Source organism: Mus caroli, unplaced genomic scaffold (genome assembly GCF_978045245.1).
Source record: "Mus caroli unplaced genomic scaffold, Mus_caroli_1 scaffold_4, whole genome shotgun sequence".
Classification (NCBI taxonomy): Eukaryota; Metazoa; Chordata; class Mammalia; order Rodentia; family Muridae; genus Mus; species Mus caroli.
Window position 1 is genome coordinate 8049885 of NW_028227259.1, and position 13119 is coordinate 8063003.

General features: G+C 41.7%; 1 protein-coding gene across 1 annotated transcript in view; it reads left to right on the forward strand.

The window, feature by feature from the left end:
- Slc26a5 (solute carrier family 26 member 5) overlaps positions 1–7936 on the forward strand; it is a 67716-nt gene extending 59780 nt beyond the window's left edge. The window contains exons 16-20 of the mRNA XM_021161868.2: positions 940–1032; positions 1692–1799; positions 2659–2859; positions 3376–3430; positions 5683–7936. Of these exons, the coding sequence (XP_021017527.1) occupies positions 940–1032; positions 1692–1799; positions 2659–2859; positions 3376–3430; positions 5683–5876 (651 nt within the window). The 3' untranslated portion in view covers positions 5877–7936. The remainder of the gene's footprint in view (positions 1–939; positions 1033–1691; positions 1800–2658; positions 2860–3375; positions 3431–5682) is intronic.
- The last annotated feature ends 5183 nt before the right edge of the window (positions 7937–13119 follow it).

Here is a 13119-nt window from a genome sequence, read left to right on the forward strand (position 1 = left end):
GCTCTTCACACTGTCTGTCTGTGTTCATCTTCATGTTAGGCTCTTCACACTGTCATCTGTCTGTGTTCATCTTCATGTTAGGCTCTTCACACTGTCTGTCTGTGTTCATCTTCATGTTAGGCTCTTCACACTGTCTGTCTGTCTGTGTTCATCTTCATGTTAGGCTCTTCACACTGTCTGTCTGTCTGTGTTCATCTTCATGTTAGGCTCTTCACACTGTCTGTCTGTCTGTGTTCATCTTCATGTTAGGCTCTTCACACTGTCTGTCTGTCTGTGTTCATCTTCATGTTAGGCTCTTCACACTGTCTGTCTGTCTGTGTTCATCTTCATGTTAGGCTCTTCACACTGTCTGTCTGTGTTCATCTTCATGTTAGGCTCTTCACACTGTCATCTGTCTGTGTTCATCTTCATGTTAGGCTCTTCACACTGTCTGTCTGTGTTCATCTTCATGTTAGGCTCTTCACACTGTCTGTCTGTCTGTGTTCATCTTCATGTTAGGCTCTTCACACTGTCTGTCTGTCTGTGTTCATCTTCATGTTAGGCTCTTCACACTGTCTGTCTGTCTGTGTTCATCTTCATGTTAGGCTCTTCACACTGTCTGTCTGTCTGTGTTCATCTTCATGTTAGGCTCTTCACACTGTCTGTCTGTCTGTGTTCATCTTCATGTTAGGCTCTTCACACTGTCTGTCTGTGTTCATCTTCATGTTAGGCTCTTCACACTGTCTGTCTGTGTTCATCTTCATGTTAGGCTCTTCACACTGTCTGTCTGTGTTCATCTTCATGTTAGGCTCTTCACACTGTCTGTCTGTCTGTGTTCATCTTCATGTTAGGCTCTTCACACTGTCTGTCTGTGTTCATCTTCATGTTAGCGGAGGAAGCAGATTGCAACGTTGATTAGAAATATACCCAGGTGCTAAAATCATCATGTTTTCTTCTCAGGTGAAAGAAATTCCTGGAATAAAAATATTCCAAATAAATGCCCCAATTTACTATGCAAATAGCGACTTGTATAGCAGCGCTTTAAAAAGAAAGGTGAGCCACCTTTTGTTTATTTGTTAAGAGTAATAATTTAAAAATAAAGACAAAAGTTTAATTTTTTATTAGAAATCAAAAGTTGATTCTTTCAAAGGAGAGCGGTGTAGGTGAGAAGGGCTAAAAGGATCGCCTTTCCACCTCAGTATTCCTACCGGAGTACAATCGATGTAAACCTTACTATTTTAAACATTTTTAAATGCACCACGCAGTGCCTGGCATTGAGTACGTTCCCATGTCTGCGAAGTCATCACCACGGCTCATTCCTTTGTCACATGTACACATTACCTTTAAAAAGAAGTGAGAAAGCAGTCTCCCTCTGGGGACTGTAGGTTGTGATTAAAATTCGACATCCTCTAACCCATGAACACAAGTTCAAGAATCTAAGCCTTCTAAGTTTAGTAAGTACCACTGTACAGTTGTCGTTGTTGCTGCTGCTGTTTCCAGTTCTTTATTGCCTGCTAGTCTTGAATAAAGACTCAGACCAAGAAAAATTACTAACGATCTCTCAAGGAGTAAGTCAGCTCAGGGCGTCTGAGGGCAAGGCAGAGCAAGGCTGGGGCACAGAGAGCATTGGCGGAGAGAGTTGACGATTTTGTGTTGTCCGGGTGGGTCCCAGGGAGCTGTGCAATGATCTTACGTGTCTTGTCTTTGTAAAGACTGGTGTGAACCCAGCACTCATTATGGGAGCGAGAAGAAAGGCCATGAGGAAGTACGCCAAGGAAGTTGGAAATGCCAACATGGCCAATGCGACTGTTGTCAAAGTGGTAAGCATGACATCCATGTTTAACCAGGCTAAAATCTAAACACAGCCTGAAGAGGCGAACATGGAGAAGGATCTAGGTTTCCTCTGTGTGGTGTAGATGTGTGACAAAGCTGGGTGTGGTAGGACGTCAGAAGGCAGAGGCAAGAGATCAAGGCCAGCCAAGGACACATGAGATCCTGTCGCAAAAAAAAAAAAAAAAAAAAAAAAAACAAAATAAACAAGAGAGTGATAAAGTCAGTTATGAGGATGTTTATGAAGTAAGTAGTAAAAGAATTGTTTTTAAAACTTAAAATCACATAGCACCTTAAAAATTTGGCCACTATACTTTGTAATTCAGCTGATAATTAAGAACTCATAGGCTAGTTTTTGCAGTTTAGACTTCTGGTAATTTGTGGCCTGTCATGCTGAGGTTAATAGGACTTTTCTAAATTAGGGGAAACGTGGGGACAAGAGTAGGACGTATAAAGTATCCTGGACTATATGGAGTATGTGTGCCTGAAGAAATTTAGCAAAATCTACTGTTTTCTGAGAACACATGGGTTTATTTTCCATTATAAATCTTTCCCACAGGAAAAAAAAAATGAGTTGTTTAGAAAATTCATGTCTTATGGGGCTGGAGAGAGGGCTCAGCAGTTACAAGCATTGGTTGCTCTTCCAGAGAATGCAGAACCCACGTGGTGGCTCACAACTGTCTGTAACTGCAGTCCCGGGGATCTGATGCCCTCTTCTGCCCTCTTCTGGTTGCTATGGGTACTGCATACACATGATGTACACATGCAGACAAATCACTCATATGTATAAAATAAAGTTAATTTTAAAAAACAGAAAGAAGAAAATTCATGGTCTCATTTTGGTCATAGGATGCAGAAGTAGACGGAGAAAATGCTACAAAACCTGAAGAAGAGGATGACGAAGTCAAATTCCCCCCAATAGTCATCAAAACAACATTTCCTGAAGAGCTGCAGAGATTTTTGCCCCAGGGGGAAAATGTTCACACTGTCATTCTAGACTTTACACAGGTCAATTTTGTGGATTCTGTTGGAGTGAAAACTCTGGCCGGGGTAAGTGCCACCTGGAACAAGTCCTTCAGTGTCTGCAATACCCTGCATCCCCATCGGCCACCTCAGGGACAGGGACCACAGGCCCTTGTCAATTCATTCTTTGTGGTTGTTTTTGAAACTTTTGGTTCTGTATTTTTAAATAGAGAGGACAATATAATGATCCCTGTGTAACAACCCTCCCTCAGCTTCAACAATTAACACTTTATGGCCAGCCTAACTTCCTGAATTCCCAACACTACTTCTTCTTATTGTGATGCATGTCCTAGATGTCACATTATCTGAACATATCCTAGTACCTACCTCTATAACATGTCTTTTAAAACCATTATCATAATGTCTTTATTACAAATTTAATAATGTGCTGATACTCTGAGTTCTCATTGTCGGCACGGAAACCAGGTAAGTACAAAATCACTCTTAGCTTATTAGCTCAGTGGTGCATAATCGTTAAAGCTGAGAAACCTGAGTAATGAATTTGAGTGCCTCATATTAAGCTTTGTTTCTCTATTATTACAGATTGTGAAAGAATATGGAGATGTTGGAATTTATGTATATTTAGCAGGATGCAGCCGTGAGTATACCTTAGAATGGGAAAGGCTATTTTCATTTTTATTTTAGATTTATTTATGGGTAGTAGTGTTTGCCTGCGAGTATGTACATGAACCATATGCATGCCTGGTGCTGCAGAGATCAGAGGAAGACATCAGAACCTCTGGAACTAGAATTATGAGTTGTTGCGAACCGCTGTGTTGTGCTGGGGTCCAACCCTGGGTCCTCTGCAAAAGCAACAGATGCTCCCAACTGATGAGCCATCTCTCCGGCCACTAGATTGGGTCAGCTTTAATAATCTAGCTTTTTCCATATAGAATAAACTGCATTTACATTTTTCCTATAATTTAAATTTTTTATAAAATAAAAAAAATCTTCTAAAAACAAAATCACTGTACAGCCCGTTTTGAAATCTGCTAGCTGTGGGCACTAAGATGGTCTTCTGAGATGGCGTTGGAGGGCAGGAGTTTCTCAGCATTTATTTTAGTAGCTACTACCCACGTGTTGTATTTCTGTAAACCACTCTGTTAGAATTCCCATCCAATGTGAATATCAGGAATAACTTTCTTGACATTTTTGGGTTTTTGTTATATTTTGGTTAAAACTGTGCTTAAAAACAAAATCCACATAAAGACATCATTATTCATCTGTTTAATTGATGAGAATACAAACGCCCATAGTGCATTTCAAAGGCACATGGTGGGAATGGGTTCTCACAGGTGAAGTAGTGACTGTGGAAAAAGTAGCAGCCCCTGTGGAGGGCAAACCAACAGTAGCTTTCAAAGTTACAACCTTTTCATTCAGCAAATCCACAGTCAACTGCAGACACACATAGCCATCTATCCATTACATCAATGCCTATAAAAACAAAAGGCTAGAAAAGTCTTAAGTGTCAAAAGAAAGGGGACCCAATGGAGGTGGGCAAGGTGGTGCACACCTTTAATCCCAGCGCTCAGCAAGCAGAGGCAGATGGATCTCTGTGAGCTAGAGGCTGGTCTAGTCTACACAGTGAGTTCCAAACCAGCCAGGGGTATATAAAAAGCCCATCTCAAAAAGAGGGGAGGGGTGAACCCCAATAAATGAATATACAGTATAGCTGTACAATAGATTCATATTATGCAATGTAAATAAATACATAAACAAATAGGTCTGGGGCTATAGCTCAGATGGTAGAGTGTTTGCTGGGCATGCATAAGAGCCAGGATTCAAACACAGCTGAAATGAAAATTAAAGTAAACACAGTTCAGAATTATAGAGAAACAGTGTGTGTAATATTTTGGGCAAGAGGGCTGGTGAGATGGCTCAGTGGGTAAGAGCACCCAACTGCTCTTCTGAAGGTCCAGAGTTCAAATCCCAGCAACCACAAGGTGGCTCACAACCATCTGTAAACGAGATCTGACGCCCTCTTCTGGTGTGTCTGAAGACAGCTACAGTGTACTTACATATAATAAATAAATAAATTAAAAAATATTTTGGGCAAGAAAGGAAGGAAAACAAGAAGTTGTTTTTTTTAAGCAGGTTTGTTCCTCAAATTTGTAATCCTGTTTGCCTCAGCCTCTCAAGAGACAAGATTATAGACATGGACCACTGTGCCTGGCCAGAATGTGTCTGTTTATTATATTATATTTATTTATTTATTTATTTAAAAGAAAGTGTACAGTCCTGGCTGTCCTGGAACTCTCTCTGTAGACCAGGCTGGCCTTGAACTCACAGAGATATACCTGTCTCTGCCTTCCTAGTACAGGGATTCAAGGTGTCCCCATGAGCCACCACAAGGGCTTATATTTATATTTTCATTGGGAAATCATGGAGGAATACATAGAAAGAAATAAAAAGTCATTTCCTGAGATTAGAACTGTGACAGGATCGAGACAGAAACTAGAGTAAGACTTACATAGCGTTTAATATTTAAAACTTTGTTATGTGCAGGGTGCAGTGGCCCACACCTTTGATCCCAGCATTCTGGAGACAGAGGCAGGCAGCTTTCTGCATGAGTTCTCTCTCTCTCTCTCTCTCTCTCTCTCTCTCTCTCTCTCTCTCTCTCGTGTGTGTGTGTGTGTGTGTGTGTGTGTGTGTGTGTGTAAAATGTGAGATACCAGGCGTAAGCCCCAGGATGTGGGAAAGGTGGTGGCAGAATTCAAGGCCAGCCTAGGTTCCATAAGAACCTGTCTCTAAATTAACAAATTAAATTTTCAAGCCATAAGTGAACCTGCTTTTTTCCACTGTTTAAGACCAAAACTTGGAATGTGATTTGATTTTCTTTTCTTTGTATAGCACAAGTTGTGAATGACCTCACCCGCAACAATTTTTTTGAAAATCCTGCCTTGAAAGAGCTTCTGTTCCACAGTATCCACGATGCAGTCCTGGGCAGCCAAGTTCGAGAGGCAATGGCTGAACAAGAAGCCACAGCTCCACCTCCCCAGGAGGATATGGAGCCCAATGCCACACCCACCACCCCTGAGGCATAAAGGCCCTGCGTGGGGTTGTGCGCCACTCCTGAATTCTGGACTTACACACTTTAAATCCAAGGTCACAGGTTTTCTTTCCAGCCCTAAGGGAAATGCTAGCAGTTACGGCTCGATTTGGAGGGTGAACGAGGCATAGCAAGATGCACCTCCCACTTGCATTGTTTAGGTTGAAATATTTCAAAGATTAACGGGCCTCTTGCACTTATACAGTTACATTTCCATCATACCTTAATGTTATCTCTGTTTTGTGGGATTTGTTTTACTCCTGATGTCTTTTTTATCTGAAATCTTTGGAAACTAATCACATAAAACTACAAAATTAGCAAATGTCTTAAAATCGGTATGTAAAACATAAATTACCTCTAATTTTAAACCTTCATTTATTAATGTACTACTCAAACCTAAAAAAGAGAGAAAGAGGAAAAGAAAAGAGACTGCTCTAAAGCTAATCTCACATCGTTTTCTTACAAAAAGAAACTGTTCCTTCTAACTGCACCCGCACACACCCTGATCACAAAACAGTTCGTCTAATTGTCTTGGCTGAGCGCATTTCCAAGATGGAATTTTCTATGTCACTCCCTGGTTATGGAGAAAGCCATGTTTTCCTTTATTAATGGCTTTTGGTCCGGCCAATGTTAGCTTCCCTCCAATAGTCTCCATTCTCGTCTTTGCTTCTGGAGACGTTTCTGGCTCACGCTATGTCTTCATTGAAAGCTGCTGCTACAGGCAGAGTTTTGAAGCAGAGCTAACAGTGTCCCTGTGGTTACTTGTGTGGGGTCTGGTGGAGATGGCAGATGCGTTCCTTGCCGTTTGACTACCATGGCAAATGCAGGCTTGGACATCTTGGTTGGGAGGTCTACAGCTTCTTCAGCCGATCGTTTTGCAGGGCTGCAACCGGAACTTCCCCTCCATTACTGGAAGAAACAGTCTTAGTTTTCCCAGTTTTTTTCTGCTACTTCTTGATGTTGTTCAGAGGCTCCAGCTTGCTGCGTCTTCCCAGGCTGCTCTCCCACCTTCCCGGCTCCCACCTTCCTGTCTCCCACCTTCCCTGACACAGTCGCCTCCACTTAGTGCTATCTTTGTAGGATGAGTTAAACTCTTATAACTTAAGTAGTTAACTTAGAGCATGCTGTTGTCAGGTGGCTAATGGCTCCTGAATTTTGCACTTGTTTGAGAACAGACTGTAAGCAATTTCCTAACAGAAGAGGAGATCTACAATGCGCTAGACATGCTGGCTTTAAAATAATTTTTTTTACTATTACAGAATGATGTAAATGCATTATGGATGTTGAGAACTAAATGGACAAAGGAGAACAAGAATGCACTCAGAGGTGACTATCACAGGCACCTTAATGAGGCTCCCTCCAGGACTTTTCCTGTATATACATATTCCCTAACAAAAATAAGCACAGGTCTGCATAGTGTTCTATAGTCGATCTTTTTAGTTGACAACCTCCACTTTCTTATTCCAAAATATTCCCCCATACAGTATTCAGGTTTCCTATTGTCCTCACATTTGCTGTTGATTTGTCTAGACTTGTATTAATTCTGTGATTTTACATTGTGATTGGTCATGTGCCTTAAGTCTATTTCAATCTATACAGTTCTTTTTGTCTCTTAGAAATACGTAGATGACTAAGACAGATGTATTGAAGACTCCCATCTTGTGAATGTGTCTAGTTCCTTCTCCAGTGTTACTGGACTTGCTCAGCTAGTCCTCATGTTACCTGTCATTCAGACGTCATTAGTCAAGACGCATGGATATGAGTTAAGTAATTTATGCTAGTCTGGACCCTAGATAAAACATGCTTCATATTGTACCACTCAGAAAAACACAGGCCATCTAGTTTGCCTACCTTTTAGAGTGTGCAGATAAACTACTGGATCAACATGGCAGTCTAACCCTTCAGCTGGTTTTTATAGTATATATTATTATCCATATGATGTTCCTTTGGCATTAAATAAATGTCATTTCTCATTGAGCCAGAAATTATAACACTGGGTGACAACAGTCCTTGCCGAAGTGATCTATTTTATTAAAGTTTGTCCGTTTCTTCCTAGCTCTCTTGTTTTTCCTGTACTTATTAGAAGGTCAGTCTATGTAAACTATAGCTTTCCCTCCTCAACTTCAACTATTTGGTCATTCCTTGTCTTAGTCAGGGTTTCTATTCCTGCACAAACATCATGACCAAGAAGCAAGTTGGGGAGGAAAGGGTTTATTCTGCTTACATTTCCACATTGCTGTTCATCACCAAAGGAAGTCAGGACTGAAACTCAAGCAGGGCAGGAAGCAGGAGCTGATGCAGAGGCCATGGAGGGATGTTCTTTACTGGTTTGCTTCCCCTGGCTTGCTCAGCCTGCTTTCTTATAGAACCCAAGACTACCAGCCCAGGGATGGCACCACCCACAAGGGGACCTCCCTACTTGATCACTAATTGAGAAAATGCCTTACAGCTGGATCTCATGGAGGCATTTCCTCAACTGAAGCACCTTTCTCTGTGATAATTCCAGCTTGTGTCAAGTTGACACATGACCAGCCAGTACAGTCCTAAACACAGATCTGACAGGCAAGGCAGGCTGAATGTTCTGTGTCCACTTAATCATCATGTTTTATAGTATTAATGTGCTTTACAACATTGGGCTCTTTTTGGTGCTCAAAGTGTCACAACTCTGGCCAATGAGCTTCAATGCCTGTTTTGCTTTTGTTGTTGATGGTGAAGTAGCCTTAAAAAAATCAGTCTTTAAGAAAGCTAGCCTCCTAGATATAGTTGGCTAATTTCCTGTGGTTCATCAAACAGCCTGTCAGTACAAAGCTTCTCTCACATTCTTTATAGTTAATATGTTTAAAGGTTAAGGGGGGGGGGCTTTAAGCCAATTTCATTTTGGTCTTTCGGTGAGACAGGGTTTCTCTGTGTAGCCCTGGCTGGCCTGGAACTCACTCTGTAAACCAGGCTAGCCTGGAACTCACAGAGATCTGTCTGCTGGTGCTTCCCAAGTTCTGGGACTAAAGGCATGCACCACCACTGCCTAGCTCTTATTCTTTCTAACATCAGTTTATTTACGATAAATCAAAGCACAGGCCAGCCTGACTGAAGCTGTTTCTGCTTAGGTGTTATTGGGGTTTTGTTTGTTGTGTGTGTGTGTGTGTGTGTTGTTTTTGAAGGGTCTCCAGAACTCACTCGGCTACACAGTAAGTTCTAGAGTTAGAGGCCTGGGCCGCTGTGCCCAGCTAAGAGTTGCCTTTAAGAATTTGTCATTGTGACTTTGTTGTTGTTTGCCATGTCTGTTGTCACTTTCTGTCAGTTTCCATGAAGATGTTGCCAGATACCAGTAGAATTATATTAGTTTCTTAATAACTTCACTAATGATTCAAAGTAGAGCATGTCCTTTCTAGCCTGGCCTGCATGAAACAGGTCCATCCAGGCACTTCTTTGCGGGCATCACGCACAAGACCAGATACATCTGCATTCTGACAGACTGCCTTGTGAAAGAGCACATAGATACAGACTTAAACTCACAGAAGCCTTGATAAAAGGGCCTACATCATTTTGGGCATTTAAGTAGAGTTTAAAGCTTTAAACAATATTACAAAAACACTGAACTGTGTATTCCTTAGCACCAGTTTCAAGTCCTATTGGCCAATAAACATGTCACCAAAGGGCATTTATTCTACATCTTACCTGCTTATATTTTGTTCAAATTCTTGCATTTAATTTTTTTTAGTAGAATCCTATCATGTATATAAAAGAATACTTATTTCACAGGGTTGAAAAATATAGCTTTATTATGCATCTGAAAATGTTAAATGTTTAACACTCCATCTATATGTAAATATATCCAAATACTCAGAATTATTTCAAATAGAAATTTTGACTATTTTTTAAATCTTAACTCTTCCTTCTCTCGCAAAAAGTCAGTGTATAAGCCTGCCTCTCTGTGGACCTTAAAAACCACCATGGCATATCTTACTACGCTTTTGCACCCTATCCAAGTCATATTATAAGGCTGGCAAGTCGGCTCAATGGGTAGGTCTAAGCCAAACCCGATGACTGAAGTCCAATCCCCAGGACCAACGTGATGAAAGTACCAACTTCCCCCAGGGGTCCTCAAGCCTTCACGTGTTCTAACACACACACACACACACACAGAGTGAAAAGTAAAACTGAAAAGTGGGTATTATACTGAAAAGTGGGTATTATGGATGACAGATACAGGACTTAAGCCAGCCTTGTTTCATGGCAGTACAGGAAAGTTGTTCTCAGGAAGGTCTCATAAAGAAATCCTTGCTCTCAAATCCTACACAGTACACTTCATGAATCTATGTAATCGGGTTAGCAGTTCAGCTGATGGTGGGATTGCAATGGCCAACGGCCTCTGGAGTGGAATCCAGAAAATAATTAACAATATGGACCCTATTCAAGGCCTGGGAGCTGTTCATTTTGTAGTTTTCAGTGTCTAAACTGTCTATTCCATGCAATCTCATCCTGTGTAGTAGAGAGAAACCTGCCAGCAAGTGAGAATTTTGTGGAAATGAGCCTGGCTTCTGGTGTGCACGAAGGGTAGCAACCAGAGACTCTTTCCTGGAATGATAGCAACTGTGCTTTCTATTCGATGGTGGTAGTGGTAAGGTGCCCTTATGTGGGGACCAAAGAAGGGTCTGTGATAGATGGGAAAGGCCTATCTTGTTAAAGAGAGTAAATCAATTTAAGTTTTTTTTTAAAAAACCAACTTTCTTGAGCCTGTATGCTTCTGAGTGCAAAATGCTGGGTTTTTTTGTTTTTGTTTTAAGCATTTCAGGTATACTTTTATAGGACTCAGTATACTGAGATTCCTGACATTGTTTTGAGATAAAGGTTTGGGAACTGATCATGTGTTATCTAATTCTCCAAATATAAAGTCAACTAAAAGAAGCCCTCAAACCCACCAGCACAACTGTCAGCAGTTAGCCCTGGACCACACCACGGCTGTGTACTGACTGGGACAGAATCAAGTTTGGACACTTTAATGACACTCTTCTCCAGCCACCGACCTGAATTTACTCTCCTGTGAGTGTAACTTCATAATGGTTTGTTCTACTTCATACCTCAAGCAAGACTAGACCAGGGTTAGAAAAAACACTTTTTCTAGTAAAAAAAAATATAATAAATCACTGTATTTTTACAAACAAAAGGCTCTTTCTACTTGAAAACTCTAAGCTTAATTTTTCAGTGTAACACAGCAACTTTTCTCTGGTCTCCCTTTTCTTCTAACTTAAAAATGTATAGTCCCTTGGTATTTAGCAATTTATTTGTGAAAATTATACTTCAATAAAAATACTGTTTATTGTGCTTTTGTGTCAATATTGAGGAGAGTAAGATTTAAGGGCTGTGGAGACAGCTCATCTCATAAAGAATTTGCTGTGTAAAAATGATGACCCCAGCTGGGCAGTGGTGGCACACACCTTTAATCCCAGCACTTGGGAGGCAGAGACAGGCGGATTTCTGAGTTCGAGGCCAGCCTGGTCTACAGAGTGAGTTCCAGGACAGCCAGGGCTACACAGAGAAACCCTGTCTCGAAAAAAAAAAACCCAAAACCAAACAAACAAACAATGATGAGCCCAGTCTGGCCCATAAGAATCCATGTTTTTAAAAGTCGGGTCTGGAGGTATTGGGAGGATTGGGGGAATCCATGGGCCTCACTAGCGAGAACTCTATCTTATTAAAGTCAAAACAGGGTGGCTGATAACATTAGGGCAAGAGATTCTGTGCTCAGCAATCATATTATCTGGCAAGTTCTAAGATAATAAAGCTATCAGTGTTTTTCCTCTGTGGAGCATAGGTGGGCAGAGAAAGAACAGGGGTGGTAGCTGGCAGCTTGGAAGTGCTAGCCGGGAGGAACAAGGTAAAAGCTGGTAGGAGTGCAGACAGCAGCTCCTGCCTTTCCCAGGGTTGGGGTCAGTTGATATTGCAGGAGGGGCTGGGAGCATGATTGCAGCCACCCCAGGAAAGATGGTAGCTGGCCGCTGGTAGAGCTAGCTCAGAGGAATAAAAAAGGAAGCCAGATTGGCCAAAGCACGGGAAGCAGCTCTAGGGCTGCAACTCCCTGGCAAGCTGGGAGAGGAGTTGGCAGTAGCCATTCTCAGAGCTAAACTGGGAGGAACAAGAGGACGCTGGGAGGACAAAGGTGTTTTGTGTGGTCCTGCCTGGACAAAGGTTAAAGTGAGTTTGGTTTTTTTTTTTTCGTTTGTTTTTTTAATTTTTATTTTTATGTATGTGAGTACACTGTCACTATATTTAGACACACCAAAGAGGACTTCGGATCCCATTACAGATGGCTGTGGGCCATCACGTGGGTGCTTGGAATTGAACTCAGGACTTCTGGAAGAGCAGTCAGTGCTCGTAACAGCTGAACCATCTCTCCAGCCCAAAAATGAGTTTTTAAAAATTACACTCAACCACAAGGAGGCACAAGCCTTTAATCCAAGCACTTGGGAGGCAGAAACAAAGGCAGGCAGGTCTGAGTTCAAGACCAGCCTAATCTACATGGTGAGTTCCAAGTCAGCCAGGGCTCCTAGAAGGACTCTGCCTCAAAATACATTTAACTAATTAAAAGTAATTAAAGTAGAGGTGAGTTTAATCAAAATTTTACCATTAAGGAAGTAATTTTTCTCTAAATTTACACAATTCTGAATTTCCTAAATCCTCACACTTAACCCTCTTTACCTGCTGACATTTCACTGTTCATTAAAATCACCAATTCTAGACTGATTTGGAACTGGTCAAATGGAAACGGACAATGAATGCTTCAACTTTAAAAACCATTCGGCCCACGCAGGGGGTATATTGTTCAGTGGTAGGGTGTTTGCCTAGAATTCAAAAACTCAGTGTACCGTACCACAAACAAAACAACCCAGTCTGGCCAAAACCTTACTTCAAAAGCCCCTTACTATGGGAAACCCCCATCGTGATGCACGTGCCACACACCATATGATATGAAACCCCCATCGTGATGCATGTGCCACACACCATATGAAGTGCTTTGATGGTAGCAGAGGTCAGAACAGGTAATGGAGCCTGACACGTGGACTTTCTGCACCTCCTGAGGATCTATCTACAATGAAATGACCCGTGCGCAGTGCCAGCCAGCATAGCAGGGCGAGGGTTACCGGTAGGCTAAGAGTACTTACGCATCAATCCTCCAGATGAGGTGCGCCGGGACGCTGACTAACACTGCATAGCAGGGAACAGAGATCTGGAAGCACTGA